The sequence below is a fragment of the Pterocles gutturalis genome, unplaced genomic scaffold (assembly GCF_000699245.1).
Source record: "Pterocles gutturalis isolate BGI_N339 unplaced genomic scaffold, ASM69924v1 scaffold5703, whole genome shotgun sequence".
NCBI classification, from domain to species: Eukaryota; Metazoa; Chordata; class Aves; order Pterocliformes; family Pteroclidae; genus Pterocles; species Pterocles gutturalis.
Window position 1 is genome coordinate 200 of NW_010122814.1, and position 18867 is coordinate 19066.

Genomic DNA, 18867 nt, shown 5'->3' on the forward strand with positions numbered 1-18867 from the left:
GCAAAGTCTGCCATAGTAGTACTGGATGATTGTATAAGAGCAGAAGGAGCCAAAATTGGCATGATCTCATCCCTATTCCCTTTTGGACACAGACCCTGAAGGGAACCATGTCTCTAAATGATGCCCAGGTACTGTTTTACAAGAACTACTTTGAGAAATACAAAACAAACAAGGGAGCAAGTGCTCAGTTAAGCAATGTGACAATCAGGGAATTGTTCTGTGTTCCTCTTTTCCTCAGCAGTGTCTTTGCACTCCCAGCTGTTCAAAAAAAACAACCTGCAGAAGATTTCTGAACAATTCTGAGATACACAGACCACCATTCCACTGTAAAACATACCTTCCCTGCCCATGAGGAAAGAATAAAAGCAAAGGTGATTAATGCTGAGATATACCCAGCCCTGACGGGGAACCTTCCCCTTCCAGTAACTGCAGGAGTAGTAGTTCACTAATTTCTCTTCCTCCGGCATCCCAAATAGCTTGTGAAACTTCACTATGGCTTCCTTAAATTTTTCTGTATCGTCATCCTCCTTGATGCCATTTATCTTGTTGTACTCAGCGATGATGCCCTAGTATGGAGTGAAAGAAGTACAGAGCATTTAGTTGCCGTGGGGTATCAGATATCATTGCCACTGCTGTCTTGGCCAGAGACACAACAGATACTGCAATGTTAAGAAAGTCTTTTACTTATCCCTTATTCTTCTGCTTGTTTTTTTGCTTATATAGTTATTTACTTTACTCAAGGCTGTCTTTCTGATGACCTTGTTCCCTACCGTGCCTATGTCAAAAGTAACCAAATACCAACTACTTGCCAGTACCCTGTTTTCAATCAATCAGCCTATCTCAAATACTCCTAACAACTCTGTAAAGCACCTATGATTTGTAAAATTTTCCTTTTCCATGTCAATATGCTCCCTGAGGAGACAGGGATAGGATTTCACCAGAAAATCTTCTTCTAAATAGAAGGAAAAAAGGATCTGTTATTCATTAGGGAAAATATCAAACAACTTTTATGACACCTCTTAGTAGATCTTGAGCAGAAGAGAAGAGCAAGAGGAAAAAAAGAAACATCTTCTACTAGATTAACTGTCAGGATGGAAAAATCATTGATACTTTCAGGTACAGAAGATCTTAATTAAATTTGAAGTGGCAGCAGTCTGGTGAAAACCTTCTTTTTGATACCTCAAAGACCACAGTTCCTTCTGTTCTATACTGAAGTTCAGGTCTATTCACTTATTTTTCCAATCTCTTTTATAAATCTTTTCTATTGCTTACTATTTTGAAATTATAAAAAGAAAAGTTACTTATTGCCTTCAAATTGCTCCATTTACATGGAAAGCACAGTATAAGACAGTGAATCATCATTCATATTTAATATTTGTGCAAGTCTAAAAAGTAACAATTTCCTTAAAGGATTATATTTCACAAAACAGATGCCTCCTCATATAAGGTGTTTCCGTGATCATCTACAGCTCTCATACCCGATCCACTAGTAAAACAAAAACAACTAGGGGATTCTTAAGACAGTTGACTTACTACAAGAAATGTTACAAAAGGAATGAGACAAAGCCAATGCTTAGAACAGACACCAAGTTAGTACAGCAATTTTGCTTACAATCAATCTTTTACCAAAATATTTTGATAATTCTTAGTATGGATAAAGTACTTTTACCAGTATAGCTACAATCTCTCCTATAAGGAGAAAAAGAAATTCTAGTAAAACCAACCAAAAAAACCCAACCAAAACCAATCAACCAGCAACCCCTAACACCTATATGAAGTATAAATGCCAACACTACAAGATTTAACTACACAGAAGAGGGTGAGGAGACATTATGCAACAACTGCATGTAAAAAAAAATAAAATTAAAGCTTTGCACTGAAAAAGCAGTTACATAGAAAACTGAAAAACTTTAAGACAGAAGCACCAGTTCAATTAATTTTAGAACATATACTCTTTGAAGCCCTGCCTATGTATTTTATTTAAATCACAATGCTGTAGTTATGTGCGCTAATCCCAGTCTCCCTAATTTTTTACACACACGTTGCTACTTCAGATCTGGTTTTCCTTCAAAAGGTTGGAGCAGCCTAAGGATTACTAGGTCAAATTTGTTTAGAATTCACATCAATTTTCCTTCCACAGCCACATTTATAATTAAAAACATTTATAATAATATACATAACTACCTGTATTTTTCCTCTGACAAATGTATTTATGTCATTCTCATTTTCAAAGATTGAAAGAGTTTGCAACAAATTCTGTTCAAGCCATTCCCAGTGTTCAGTGATTTCCTTCCTTGAGCAGCCTGTATATAAAAATAACCACCAAAAAGTCACAAAACAAATAATTATCAATGTCAATGTCCTCTTAATCATTAAAAAAAAAAAAAAACTCTAATAATAAACTCCCCAGGAACTGGAGATGCAATATTTCACCAGACTTTGTGTCCCTGGAAATTCCAAAAGTTTTCTCCCATATTCTGTAATTTCATAATAAATAGGTAGCCATCTTCAAGCAGCACAAGCTACTTATGTCAGTATCATGAGCAAACCCCCCCTACATTTATAATTCTAATCACAGTAACAACACTGAGATACCCAATATCACATTAAAGAGTTAGCAAAGGTATTACCTGCATCTGTTAGGAAGTGACAAAAACCCACAACAGTTGCATATTCCAAAACCCAACAAAGTAAAGCTGCTTCATGTGAAGGCACCAATAGGAAGAGGTTAAATTACAACAAGCTGCTGCTAATGACATCTTCAGCTTCACTATAGGCACAAATTGTCACATATCTGCACATGGTTTACAGAACTCCTCGATGCAACCCATCCTGAATACATACCAAACAATTGTTTTCCTTGTTCAGTGACAAACCATGGGGAGAAACATTCCTTCTATAGAATACAACCAGAGCTTTACGCAACCCTAATGAAAGCAACAGAATGCAACATTCTGTGCAACTTCCAGGAGATCTGCACAATTCTCATTGTGTGGATAGTAAATCCTGTTGCAGAATAGCCTGCATATGTAACCAATATTTCAGAACCACAAGTGATCACTGCTGCTTCTCCTTAAAACTACTGGATATAACCAGACCTTTCTGGAACTCAGGAGGTGGTCTGAAGACTAATGTATTTCTTCTTGGCTTTTACACTGTTGTAAAAAGCAATTATGATCTCAGTGAGCTATGTATATAAAACCAGACTGTCACCAGAACAATCACTCATCTCTTGAAGAGCAGTGACAAGCAGCGCAGACACACTATCACGATGAACTATTTCTTAAAGCTGTCTAGTTCTTGTTTGCAGTTCATCAATTTTTCATCACTTCTCATGAAACACTTTTGGTTGATTATCTTCAACCTGTAACGTCCCATCTCACTGTTTTCATTGCTTTTTGTCTCTGCTGTCTTACTGTTTCCCAGACAGTCTCATCTACATCAGATCACGCCATCAGGCCAAAATCCACACCCAAGATCTCATCAGGTTATCATCACAGTCTAGATCTTTCTCTTTGATTTGTTCACTCAGGATTAAAAAACACATTCACTGTGATGTTTTAAACTACAGGTCTATTTTAACTCCACTACTGGCAAGTCTTTGCCTATCTTAGCACATTAGAAGCATTCACCATTTTGCCATCATTGGCTGTTTAGGTAAATTAAGAAATACATCTAACTCTCAAGGAAGAGAAGAAAACATTAAACACTAAACCACTGCACTTTCGAACACAGAGCTCTCAAGTTTGGTAGGAGATAAAAGGGAAAATAGCTACAACACATACAACAGGCTACTAATCACTCCTTCCCCTCCTCTAAATGGTACCCTCGGCTTACGGTGTGGCCCCATGGCTGAAATGGTGTGATGTTGGCCAGCATTCCTGGTAGGCTGAGCTATTCTCCTCCACCTTCAGGGAGGAAACTGATCAGTGTGTTAAACAGAAGTCAGAGAGCTATGGGATGCCTAGACCAGAAGAGCTGGAGGAAGGATGCATGGTGCTGGAGAGAAAGGATGGGAAGGGATAGTCATCTAGAAGGTGGGATGGAGTATTAGTACGAGCAACATGGGAATATCTCTGGGTGTCAGTATTAGGTTTCTACCATTTGGTTTCGTTTGTCTAAAGTAAGAGGTGAAGGTACAGAGGGAATGCAGCTGAGTTCAGGACTGAGAAGAAAATTAACAAGTCATATAAACATACTTTTAAACACACTCAGAAGTATAATCTCAGTATTGTTTCAGTCAGTGACTAAGGAATAGGATTGGCTTAACTTGAGACAGCTGATGAGGCTGTCATGTCCAGTCTTCTCTCCCAAGTAGATACTTACCTGAGATGCTTATTAGTCGACCTGAACTACTGCTGTTAAAAGAATGCACTTCAGGAGGAAGTGTAACATTTCAGGAAGCCTAAAATTGCTCTTGCCAGTAATGGCAGGTTCAGGAGTGGACTGTCAAAATCCTCCATTTGTGCATAAAGGGAGGAGAGAAAACAGTTACAGCTGGTTAACTCAACAGCACTCTTAACTAAAACTTGTAGCTTTGTCAATCAAAGCACATAGGTTTTTCTGAAAACCTTTTCCAAGTCATGTAACAAAATTGCAAGATTAATGCTTTAAAATAATCCAGAAGTCATTTTTATCACATGTGAAATACACATTTAGAAACTTCTACAAAAATGCATACTGTTACCACAGAAAACCTAAAGCAGTGGTTCTATACCTGAAAAAACACACAAAGCCATAGTAAGAATGACTGATTTTATAGGTGAAGCATCTAAAAAAAGTTGTTCACTTCCTAACAGAATTTACATATACCTAGCAGATTGCGGGGCGATACTGACACGGGACATAGAAGTGCTATTAAAACATACATTAACTACTTTGTTGGCTACTTCAGTTAGGGCTAACATTCATAATTGAAGAGCATGCTTATTAAAACTATCTTAAATGTAAACAGAGTACCATATTTCTACACAAAAACTGTAATATCTGTCACAGAAGAGAAATAAAACCCTCACAGTTCAGCAGTATATGTATATGTATAGTACATTTGCTTATTCTGAGGCCACAACTCATCTGCCTTCAATTTTGTGCCCCTGGTTATCTGAGTAGACACACTGCAGGTATAACATTATACTAATTATCTATAGGTGTCATGCAAAAAACTTGCAAACGCACTTAAAGAAAAGCCACATGGCCTATTTCAAAAGTCTTAAAAATTCATTTTCTGAATATGTGCATAGCACCTGAAGTGCATAGTGTCCTTGAAGAAACACTATTTTGTGGAGAGCTTTGTGAGATGTTATTTTCATCTGCAAACAGTAGAAAATTTCTGCCCTCAGTTGCTCCCTTTCAAGTTTATGGGACAGAGGTGCTTACTAATTGCTGCGCACTGACATTCGGGTGAAGGGAAGAAGGGACTGTACATGTGCATTTGCAACTACATCTGCTTGTGCACAAACAGTGTAAATAAACATACTGGGAAGTACTTTTACCCTTTTTTCTCATGACCGAGGTCCATGGAAAACTGATATGCATTACTTACAGTCACAGCAGAGTAGATGACAATACAAAGCATGACAATTTAGAAATGGCCTTCATAATTAATTAATTTCATTAATATATCGGCTTTTACTATTAGCTGTCATGGAAGGCAAATTATGTTATATGAATTTTAAAATCTTCAGGGAGATGATACTAACAGGTATAGAGGGAAAAATGGCTGTTTAGACTGATGCCCTAGCTATTCAAAAACTTCCTATTAGATTCAGAACACGACACAGCCCTGGTATCACCTTTATCAGACACACAAATTATATGCTCATAAGAATAGAGCTTGCTTTGAATTGCTAAAATTGTTAGATCTACAGCAAACCTTCATCCATTCCTCCTCCTCTTCCCTTCACAAGAGAGAGGATTTGTCTGGAGAAAAAGTCATCCAAATAATCTAAATGTCAAATTTCACCAGAAGTACAGGCACAGATGAGAGGGCACTGTTATGCCAGAAGATTTCTACAGCTTCATTAACCAGTATTTTTGAATGTTAGGCAGCATTGGAGGTGCTGGAAGTTACCAGTCTATTAAAGAGACTATAGGCATGTGTGTCACTTCTCATTTGTCCTCTTTCTCAATTTTCTTTCAAATGAACAGAGTTCTGGCTACTGCCTAAAACAGTGAGCTAGAGGCATTGCATTCAAAAGTTTCCATCTTCTAAGACTGAAAAGCAATACTATCAAACTGAGGATCTGACTTTACAAGCTTGGCCAATCAAAGCTAAAAAACCTTGACCTTCTGCATTCAGTTTCAGACCTTATTTTCAGAGCCAGCAAGCAGAACCAGAGACTAACTACATACTGCTCTGTGTTACTTCCAACAGGTACCTGATCATAGAAATAAGCATTTAGTATTTACAGGACGTGATGCACGCAAAAATCCTACTTCATGTACCAAAATATCAACTTCATTGATTTCACCAACTGTTATAATGACATGTCATTATATGATATGTCAAAGTTTGACCCTCAAAGACCAAAACTCGTAAGAGTTGTTGCATCTGTGTAAGAACATACACTTCATACTTCTGTATTTACCTCTAACCTAGCTACCGTCTTGCTGAATTTTTAAGTACATCATATTTAGAAGGACAACACACTGTCTGAAATAAATGTCCAGGAGGTGGGCACCCCTGGGATCTAGATGGTATTTATCCTGGAGGAGACCGAGCTCACTATCCTGGAAATGCCATACTGATATTCAAAACTCAGGTGAGAGCTGGGGTTGCACTATCTTCCTGGTTTCTATTTCAAGGGAAGACAGGTGTCCAGTCTGGATAATTTGGGGCCTATAACCCAGGTACTCCTCCTACCACATCATATAGAGATACCCCATCACCCAGGAATGCTGCACTTTAGCAGTGCCGTAGGAGTGAGCCATAGGCATGGAGAAGAACATGCGAGGAGGAGGGATGGATACTATACTGCTTGTCTGGGAATGTAATTTTCAGACGAAGGGTGGCAAACAAAAGAGGCCATGGCCATTTCCAGTCATTATGTATAACATACACACAGGCTGGCATTCAAGGTCAGAATATTAGCAGCCTTGGAGCTTCTTAATTTAACCACTAGAGACAGTTTTCATCCTGACCCCTTTATTTGTCCTGAAATGACTGTGCTCAGCAAGCAGGATGCTCTGTTAGTTATGTAGCACAGTACCCAGGAAGAATAAAAATCCACATCAGTATGTTTGTCCTTACCACAGGCAATAGTCCAATAGACCAAGGAGTCTGGTGCTTGGTAGAGGATTCGATATGGTGCCACTCTGGCACTGGAGTCCAACACGACATCAAGAGTACCCACAAGGAGACCTATGGAACAGGAAATTCTAATTAATACACAGTGGTGGATCATCCGAGATCCCACAGATCTCCCACAGGCTACACAGCATACCTCCTACTCCCTTTCACCCTCCACAGCAAAATGCAGACCCATGTATTCATCTCCACACGTGCTGCCTCACGTTGTAAAGAGGGAAAGGGACTCAAGAGGGAAAAATCTTCAGTTTCAATAAGAAGGCATACGAACTGAAGCAAAGCAGAAGGCAGCTGTTTTATAAAACCACCTTTAAAAGTTTAGTTCTTTTCTGTGTTTCATGTACTTTTGAAGCCCTGGCAAAAAACAAACAAACCAACCACCATAACATCAACAAAAAAACCCCAAACAATACACCCCAAAAGGGCTCAAAACTCAAATGTCAGATAGGGAAAATTACGACTTCCAGCAAAAACAATTATGCTACTTAATGGTCTGATTCTTTAGGATAGAGAGGATCAAAATGCCTAACAGTCAAGCTGGTTTTCTGCTAAAAGGATACCAATGAAAGACAAAGCTATACTGTTTTCCCAAAGCAGCTTTGAAAATTCTTTGCTACTGAGAAGGCCATCAACAGTTGCACACCAAATGCTACCAATAATTCCTAACTATATTTCCACAAATCCTAGATTGTATTTTAATAAGAAATTACACAACACAAAACAAAAACACCTTCCCCAGAAGATACCCTAATTATTTTTAAAATATGTAAAAGTTCCCTCCTGTTCACCTCCGCAAAGAATTTTCATCTCCTCTGCAGAGATGTCAGATTTAAATTCTAACATTTAATTTCTCAGCAAACTCACATACATATTGAAAACAGATGGATTTAAGAATTTTTTTTCTGCAAATATTTATTAGGGCAGAAATTAGGGGTTTTTTTAAACAGCTGAAATAAAACACAGGCACCAAAAAGCTATTCTAAAACACTCCTCCTTTTAGTTACTTGCAGTCCCGACTGATTACAAATTGCCCACAAACAGTAATGAAATAAAGGAATGACCTGTAGTAGAATCAACTTGGTAATTGTAAATTACCACCACTGAAAACACATTTTAGAGTATATGGACTCAAACCCCTGTAATAATTCACAATGTTTTCAGTTATTGGGTTACCTGTGGCACAGATCTTTACTGCAGGTAAATTTCTCCCTCTTTCTTTTCTTTCTTTTAAAACATAACTAGTTTGTTTTTTTTTTTTAACCTTTCATATGAATTTCCAAGTTTCTCTGCAAAACACCAATTATGAGCAGGAAAAAGTTCATGCACTTTACACATGAACAACCTTTTTTACTACAAAAGGACTTTCTTACTGACAAACAGTACTCTCTTTCACAAAGAAATCACACTTTGGTTTAAATAAAATACACAAGATGAAGTAGTCTTTATCACCTTTCTACAGTCCCTCTGACAGCAATCTTACGATTATGTTTGTTATCCTGCAGTGTTTTACCTGCTAAAATACACAGAGTTCTTAAAGTAAATTGGATTACACATACAAGAGTAAAGACTTGGATTATATATTACCTCTAGTGGACCTTATTAAAACACTGAAGCCAATTTATTTACTGTTTATGAATAATAATCAATAATGTCACTTCAGACCTTAAAAATTACCAGCGGTCATGGCTTTGTTGTGCAGGAAACAGTTATTAAAAACCTCAGGACAGTATAAGACAGTAACACTTTCCATTCAGCTTTAACCGTGCAGTCCTCAGACTTGAGGTGCTTCAGTGCACACCAGTGACCTGTGATACATCCATTCATCAGTGTCACAGGCAACTTACATCAAACCCTGCATAGAGCTGGAAAGAGGTCACTCTGCGATTGGTGCAGCTGTGGTGCGGGATGCTGCCACCAAGGGACACCTTCCCCTCCTCCAGTTTGCCAGATGACTGGCTTCTGGGAGCCAAGCCCTGTCCTGCCACATCCTTCTCCCAGACCTACACTAATATAATCAGCAGCCTGACAGTCTCTCTACACCTTCTGTTAAGAGATTTTTATCTTGAAAATGCCTAAACAAACAGCACACATCTTTTTAGCACGTAGAGCAAATACAGAGGTATACCCTCCAAAAGAGCTAAGATTCAATCCACGCCTGACTGTGACTCTTGGAGTCATGCTCATGAGCTATCACTCAAATAGTCCCATGGATGTCAGCAGCCTATTTGTGTATGAGCTCAACACCACAACTAGGAAACTTGCTAAATCACGTGTGTCATTAGCAACTTTTCAAAACAGGCATTGTGACATTCCAACACTGAATGAAACACATATTGCTTAAACGGTTCCCAGTATTTAAAGTGTGCTGACAACCCCTTGTCCTTCCATTCAAGTAAAACAGACACACAATGAACTCCAGTCAAAAACCTGAAACATCCAAGGGATCTACCTGGATTGCAGACGTCAGCTGATTTCTGAGAAAGCCTCAATCAATAGGGTTGACTTAAGTCAACTCAGCATTCAGTTTTGTATTGATCTCATGGACAATGAACAATCTCTTCCTAAAGTTTAAGTATTACTTCCTGGACTATAAAAACAAAACAGTAAAACTCATAACAGTACATAGCTAAAACATACAGTACAAGCTATTGTTTTTCCTCATAAGTATAATGAATCATTACTCTTCCATTGTTTCTCAAGGCAGTCCACGTGCTTATGCGATTAGCCCTCTCATTTGCCATTACAGGATGAGGTCATCCAATTACTTGTCTGTCAAAACTCAACCCAGAGCAACAATCTGAACTCCATAGGCAATATCATGGACAGACTATTTTAAAAGAGGGGTCCGTTCTATTCATTTTCATTTCATGGGGGAGCATAAATGAAGAGTAAATATTATAGAGCCCTCAAAAATAATCACAATATTAAACTCATCTTGGTAATAGTATCCATAGAAGTATGAAAATAACCTCTTCTTTGTGAACACCATCCTTGGAACTTTATGAAGGGTTATACAGCTTTGTATTACAAGTGCTCATTCACACAAACAAAACCAAAACAACCCCATAATACTTATTTGATAACTGTCTTCCCATGTGGGTTATATAGCATTAGCTTATATGGACACGTAACGTGCTATCAAGAAAAACAAACTCCTCCTCTGAAATTAAGGCAATTATTTAAGTCTTTCCCAAAGCCTGTCTTTGCTGCTCTCTCTTTCTACCAGTGCAGTTTACAGAGTACTGATTTGCCCAGCCACAGTTCCCCTTGCACACAGGTTTTCTTTGCACACAAACATCTTCAGTGAAACTGACGTTGAGGAAGTACTGTTACTCTACCAACCTTTCGGGAGACAAACAGCAAAAACAGTACTTGCTTTTTGTGTCTTCAGGCTGATGAATACAAATGAGAGAAGATTGAAAACCTAACCACCAATTTTTTAAAAAAGCTCAGGAAGGGTGTGATGATCTGGCTTGGCTACTGCAGGATAAAGCAGTAACAAAGGATAAAGCTTTCACTTGCCCTTCAAGTTAAAGAACTGTGATTGAATTAGATTATCTTCCTAATATCTTCATCTAAAAGTGATCAGCAATCGAATGTCTACCACAGTACTTGTCAAGGTGCCCAAAGAACTCATGACCATCCCCATAAAAATCTACATCTTAATTCTAACCTAAATCTGAGTTTAGACTTACAGCTTTTAGAACTTTTTGTAACTTTGTCTGCTAAGCTGCAGGGCCCCAATCACTGTAAGATGTAACCACGCTTGTCAGTGTTATCTACTGAGCAACATTTAAAATATTTTAGGGTTGTAAAACTTTCCTGCTTTTCTCTTCAACAGAGGGGAAACCAGGATGTGCATTAATCTGTACTTATCACTACATATCAATACATACACACACAGAGCAAAGGAATTGCCTTTATTTCCACTGAGGCCAAGTTTACAGATGTTGAAATATTCAGGTGCAGAAACTCACACAACAATTCATCCAAACAATAAATTCCCAGAAACAAACCCGCTAGACTTGACCTGAAACAAAAACCTAGCAGAAGTAGGAAAAAGATGGGTGGCGGGATGAGCACCAACAGGACACGCTAGGCAGCTACGGGTAGTGAAGGCTTACAACTCAGAAGGAATTGGTATTTGGACACAGTCAAACAAATAACCTCACACACCTGAAGAAAATGAATTTTATACTACATGTCAATCACACCAGGCTATATGAAATGATGGTGAAACAGTGAGGAGAATACAGAAGGAGTTCACAAATGCCATCAAGGTAAAAGATAAAAATCTACTCACAAGTTTGTAAAAACATGCTCGGGATAACCATGACCAAGGACCGTTGACCAAAACAGCAGGGAAATCACTGAATTTCACTCCAAACTAATTCTTGTTAAGTATTCCATTCTCTCAGAGCAGCATAAGCAAATTAAACAGATTTCATTCAAGACCAAAATTTAAATCAACTACATCTGCACCAACATAAGTTCAGATAAACTATGTAAGATTAAAGAACAAATCAAGAATGAGCAATTGAAGAAAAAAATAAAATCAAAATTAAAACAACCACCACCACCACTAAACTAAGAAAAACAATTGCAAACTTAAACTAGCAAACAAAATAAATGGTACAAATTGACAACTGACATGTGCACAGTAAATTCAGTTTGAACTAAGGAACAGACCTGAAGCACAGCATGGTCAGATACAAGCTAAATCTGAAAAGAAGCAATAGTTTCATAAAAAAATTATTCAAATTCTAACTGTTCTGACTGAATACCTGCAGACAGATCAGATTTCAATTAGCTATCAGAGCAGGCACTTTACCAGGGAAGGAAACAATGCTGAATAGAAAATCGCAAGCACTTTGGCTAATGAAATACTGGAAAACACGGAGGGGAAGCACAAGACAAGGCTGTGAGGAAAGAACCAAAACCCATTAAGAACTTACTAGCTGAAACAAAGGCTGCTGCTGTAGTAGGAATTCATGTCCCCCTATCTGTAAACTTCAGAAGATGAAAAAAAAAAAATCATAAATCAGGCCTAGAGAATACTTACAACCTTTCTTTTGAAAATAAGACAAATGGAAGGATTCTGAGGTCCTCCAGAACATAAGCCCACTTCAGCACCAGATTTAAAGGCAAAATGCAAACGTAGATTACTGAATAACAACATTGATCAGACATCAGAAGCACGATTAGCAATCAAAGACCTAAGAAAAGCAAGATTTCAGCCAAAAGCTTACAGCCTCGTATATACACCTTGTATCTTCACGCTTCAGCAAAGTCCCTGGCGGCAACACCTGCCTATTACAAGAAAAAGCCATACACAGTGTGATACTATGAAGGATAAAGTAGAGGCTGCAAATCTTAGGGAAGAACAAAAAAAACCTAAATGGATTCTGCATATACCAAATATTTACAAGAGCAATCATATGAGAACACATATGTTTTAATTAACTTTCAAAGGCATCCGAAGGTATACACCAGCATACCTTGTGGAACCTTTTTTTAATTTGACAGAACTATAACTGAAACTGCCAAGGACCCAAACCTCTGTTTAGATAGAATGTATTCTTACAAGGGTGCATAACTGGACAGTGGAGTGATGGAAATATGAAAACTGATGTGAAAAAGTGCTACTTTGTCTATACCTCTCCGTGTGGGAGCAGAGAGTAATACCAAAAACCCTGTAAGCAATATGAACATTGGTATAATTCAGAAAATTACTAAGAGGCCTAGATATTTATTGCTTACTATGTTGTGATCCTGTGTGATGTTTCCAACAGGGTTTCACACAGAGATCCCAGGAGAAATAGCAGGCCATCCTTGAATTCCATGTGTCAAGCAATAACATTATGTCAGAAGGCAAAAATTGCAAATGACAGCTCAGAGGCCTTGATGGATCACTCTTCTCCAAGTGTAAAAGATGAACATCAAGTCTTTGACCAAGAAGCATCACAGTACAGAAACCAGCGCTACACCAAGCAACACTGAGAATTTCCATCTCAGGCACTGTATCTGTGCAAACAGTGCATTGCCTTTAACAACCAGAGATCAAGAGAAGCATTAGGCAGGAAATGAGACACCTTCCAGTTAAGCACCCATGAAAACATTTGGGAATTCAACAGAAAGACTGGTGAGTCCATCCGGAGAATCAAACAGCAGTTCAACCCTAGACATCTGAATGTCCTCTTGAAGTGGAAAACTACTACGGGGAAGAAGCAAACACACCCACAGCAGATTCTAATGAGAAGCTCAGCAGCGTCAGAGCAGATTTGGTGTAACACCAAATGACACAGTGGAGTGGAAGAGAGGAGTTCCCACTCCATGGGCCAAAATGAACACAGAAAGCTGATGGATAGTCTGACCATTCATGTTAGTTATGGTAATACCATGCATTTTGACAAGTGCTCTATTTCAAGTATCAGAAAGCACATGCTTCCTACTGAAGTGTACCAAGTTTGACAGGTAAAATCCTAACAGCTTAAGTCAACAAGGACAGAAAGTGTATAGCTGGTTAAAGCATGTACCATCTTTTCACCAAGCCGATGATATACTGGCCAAAAGCTTTTCTAAATCTTAAGCATAAACAAGATTTCAAGCAACCTCCTCCTCAACCCTCCAAACCAAGAGGTTGAGAGCAAGATAGAATCTCATCTCCAGATTTCAGCTACTAATTGTGATGTCCGGCAAGGCTGCAAAAAAGTGTTCTGAATTAGAACACTGTCACAGTATTAAAAATTAGATTCAACATTGAAGGCTTGCATCAGCCAGCCAAGCTCAGAACCTCTCCTTTCTGCCTTTCCAATGTGGAAATTATACAATAACGCCTTCTGCAAAAATATCTGGGGAGAAAGATAGTACTTCATCAAATTCATTTATCACCGTAAGGCAGCAAATTTCCATCTGCTCTCTTCTGCTTAAGCATTTGAGTCATCTTTAGCAACATCTCACAGACTTAGAAACTCATATTGTATCTTTCACACACACACTGTCCCAGCTGTAAGCATTAATATCCTATCTGCAAAATAATACACTCCTAAAAACAGCTCTTGCAAACTAAGAAGAATTTCTTTGTCTTGGGATTGAAAGAGATCTTACAATAACATTTTAAACAAAATTACCTAGAATTTCATCTCCATGCATAAATGTACACACCTAAAAGGAGCACAGCAGCCACATAAGCTAATCATACCACACCCTCAATCTCTCTTCCTGTAAACTCTAAGTGAATATTTTGCTCACTGTCAACTATTAGTGGGACTAATTCCTTGCAATATTGTTTCCATGTAAGAGAGTCTGGCAAGCATTACCACAGCATAGTAGAAAGCAGTCAGACATTTTAAAACTATTTGCTGTACCAGAATGCAAGATACACTTAATACCACAAAAACATGAACCCTTTAGTTATTTATAAACTTCATGACATGTTCAAGAGCCTTATATCCATCAAAGTAATATGGTCATACAGTGCACAGTGCCTGAACGATGGGAGAGATTTGGGTTCATGTTCTCTCCAAATGCCCACGCTTCAGTTGATGCACACTGGATCCCTCTCGAAAAGGAAGTATATCACACAGGTCAAACTACCAGGCTGCCCAGGGAAGGCAGCCAAAACCAGAAGTAGAATAGGTGTAAAAAAGAGAGGATTAAACACATCCAGCACCTTTGAGAAAACTAAAAGAGGAAAGAAAATACTTTCTCCCCTGTCAGTGAACAAAAGGAAGATCTTGAGTCAGGGTCACACAGAATAAAAATACCAGGCATGGTATTATGTGTGAGGCATGAAAATTTCATGAAAAAGCTCATCAACCATCAAATATTTCAAAGCACAAAAGTACATTTTTTAATCTTGTCCTGGAAGATTAATGTACTGATACAAGATAGTGTGAGTCTGCAGAACAGCTAAGAAAATCCAATTTAAAAATCTAATTTGCACGTCTTTCCCATTTTTCTTTTGTTAAAAAGGAAAACAAAACCCAAACGACCCTTCAGTTAAGGCATGCTCACAAATGAAAGTTACATTGATGTGACTGATACTGACAGAGACAAAAAAAATTTTTAAAAGTCCAGGCCTTAACTCAGTATAAAAATGTATCCACACAGCTTAGGAGAAAAGCTCTATCTCTTAAGTAAACTATTAATAAGATATGTTTTGTTAGCAGAGATGACTTCCAGGGACTCACTAACTAGGCACTGCCCTAACACATAACAAGATGACCATCATGCTTCTAACTTGTTACAATCGAATATTAAAATACGTGCAGAAAATGTCTCCAGTGTCCAAATGAGTATTTAAATATGAGGGCTTCCTCTGTTCAATTAAGTTACATAAATTGAGGCCAAGAGAAGATAATCAGTGCAGAAAGGGCAGATTCGTCACTCCTTCCCCCAAAGTGACTGATACTTCTTTTCCTGCAAAGCATTGCTGCACTCAGAGTGGATCCAGGAGAACAGGTAACTCGAGTATTGCTCTTCTGCTTCAACATAAAGCCACAGAGAATTACTTTCATCCACCCCCAAGGCTATGTAAACCACTCGTTCTTAGACTGAGACTTCTCAAAAGACCTAAAAGATACGAGCTTCTGGACTTTGCTCTGGTGATGGTAACCTCCATCCACAAGATGAGGGGAGGTCAGGTAACACTGAGGACCCTGGCAGCCACTTGGAGGACGATCATCAGCCTTCAGGCATGTTTTCACAGTCAGAGCACCCAGTCCCAGCACTGTCTGAAGAGGTCTGTCCCCAGCCTTCCCCCTCATCCCCATTCACCTATGAGAAAGCACTCCACCTCTTCTTTCAGCCACGCCAACAGAACCACATTACAGTGCGGCCCCAACTTGAGCACTTCGAAGTTTGAAATGCAGATGGAGAGAAGGGCATTACACAAAATCCAGACCAGCTTCCTGACTGGTTAGTTTCACAGCAAACCTAGATTTGAGGGCAATGCCAGAGAATCAATGCTTCTCATTGTTGAGCCACTGCTTAAGTTACATAGTGAAGCCATCTCGTGTCATCAAGACTACAACTGCATCAATTTGAAAGTCAGTCGTCATTCTATAATTTAAGACAAATGACTTCAAGAGTCAGTAACGAGGGAGTGCAAGTCAGCAGACATTAGATCACAAAAAGAAAAAATACAGCTGTATTTACATCCTCTCTTGCACGTATAAATTCAGGCAACTCCCACCACAGTGAAAAATCTTACTTAGAATATTTCTAGTCAACTCCAAGGACACATAATCTGGTTTCCCACACATTTTGATACCACATTCACGGGTGAAACCTTTTAGATTATGTCTGAGCGAATTTCAGCATTATGTCACTATAGAAAGGGCAATTAAGGAAAAGGAAAAAAAAACACCACAAAAGGTTCTTTTTTTTCTGTTTCTCTACTTTCAACCAGATAACCTCCACCTCTGTCACAAGAACCGTATCATTATCATTTACAGAACTTCCACAGGGTCATCCTAAATGTGACTGTTTCATCAGATTTATCTATTTTGAACTCCCAGGATCTGCTCGGTCCCTCAATACCTTGCTTTTAGCCACTCTTACCTACCAAGCACAATCCATTGGCTGCTTTCACCTGCCTGGGCCCTGAGTGGGCAGACCACAGCTGCTGTCTTACCTACCAAGCACAATCCATTGGCTTGGGCCCTGAGTGGGCAGACCACAGCTGCTAGAGCATCCGGTGTAAAATTCCAGCATTTCCACAAAAAAACAACTTATCATAAATTCCACTTATTACTGTCCCTACCAAGCTGGGAGTGGCCTGGACACTCTACATCCCTTTCTTTCTTCCTCTCCCACCTTTTGTCACCTACTGTGTCAAAAGCCCACGTGCTAAAATGGCAAGCTTTATAATACTGCCAGAACTAATAACATTCTGCATATAGTAGTGGGTGTTTGTTTAGTTATGGTTCTGGCAACATACTGAAAAAAGCTACAACTTTTTTCCAGCTTTTCCCCATACAAACAAACAAAACCCCTAGAAATTGTTTAGCCACTTGTTGCTACTACCTCAATCCCACAGCAGCTGCAATACCAGGCAAAGCATAGACACCAATACAAGCTACCTAGAAAGCTGTTTTCAAAACATGCATAGAACTTTTGCATTCTAAATCGATATTCACTACATAGACTCGATTCACGTACCAAAATAATGGATAGAGTGCACAAAAACTTAAATGCCAAGGTGAAAAAAAATGCAGAAACAAAGACCTATTTCTGTATTCCGAACTCCTACCAAATGCTGCCAGCTTACCTGGCGTTCACAAAAAAAAAAAGTGCATGTTTATGAATCCTACTCCCCCTCAAGGACTAAAGCTTCAAAAGTGATCTCTTGATCTGTACAGTAGTATCATCAATCAGACTATTATACATACAATGGCAAGAAGGCCTAAATACACATGCACTCTGCAAACAGGATGAAGAGAAACCCCAAAATTCTCAAAATGTTTCCCCAATAATTAAGAAATGTTTGGAAAATTGACTGGGTATCTCAAACAATCTCTAATTCAAAGATAACAAAGCCAGAAAGGTACAAGAATTGTCAGACAAGCTACACTAAGACAGAGGAAGAAATTCTTAGAGGCCAGTGGATAATCCATGAAAGGACAGTTTGCAAAGAATTCCTCAGTAAACACAGCAGGGGTGAACTTTTGAGGCAAGACATGCTTTTTATGGATCTGACAACACTGTCCATAACTCAAAAGATTTTACAAAAAAAATCTACAGCCAACGTAGAACAGCTGCTGGTCTACGCAAGCATGAGGTGGTTTATTAACATACAACACAGAAGAACACTGAAGATCTCAAGGGCCTAGATAAAAACATGCTTCACAGTGGTGCGTTCTTAGCTTAGACTGTAACTTGTTTACAAGTCCATTGAGCATTCAAAGGCTGAAGAAACACTCAGTCTCTTGGTAAATATGCGCAGAACCTTGAACCAAACATAGATGCAATCCGTATGTTTATTTTTATTACCCTGAAGCAGCAGTTGCAACGCAAGTGGGTAAGGAAGAAACCACAGCTTCGCAGAGAACAAGTTTGACCATTTTCTGCCCATTCGAGAAGCACCGGTAGTAACACCATCAGGTCCTGTATCTCATTTTATAAAAATGCACATGCATTGCCTAAAAACGACGAAAGGTTTTGACAAATGTATATGCACAGTATTACAGAGACCAAGACGTGTACAAACCAATCTGCAAAAGTGTTTCCAACTGCCAGCAGTCAAAAACAAAGCATCGAGGACGTCACTTTGCAAGGACGCCCCGAAGAATACGGAGAACCCGAAGCAAATCCATTCTCTCCGTACGCGTTTATGAATTACAACCTAGTCTTATTTTAAACAAGAGGTTCAAAAATAAAACCCTCCCAACAACCTGGGCGGGTCACACCCTGACGTGAAGGCATCAGATACCGGTGACCACCCGCACAAAGCTCCACAGCGCGTAAACCCCACGGGAAACCTGCCGCGTTCCACACAGCCCGGCACCACGAACGCCACCGCAGCGCCCTGCCCGGCACCACCCGCAGACATCCCCCCA

The 18867-nt window shown here is 39.0% G+C and overlaps 1 protein-coding gene across 1 annotated transcript; it reads right to left on the reverse strand.

The window, feature by feature from the left end:
• Nucleotides 1-314: 314 nt before the first annotated feature.
• LOC104464808 (TBC1 domain family member 9-like) lies at nt 315-8990 on the reverse strand (the record flags this gene model as incomplete). The annotated part of the gene is made up of 4 exons (XM_010077644.1): nt 8981-8990; nt 7250-7360; nt 2185-2303; nt 315-566 (listed from the first exon to the last, which is right to left on the reverse strand). Coding segments are annotated over exons 1-4 (492 nt in total), but the record flags the coding sequence as incomplete, so codon positions are not given.
• Nucleotides 8991-18867: the final 9877 nt, after the last annotated feature.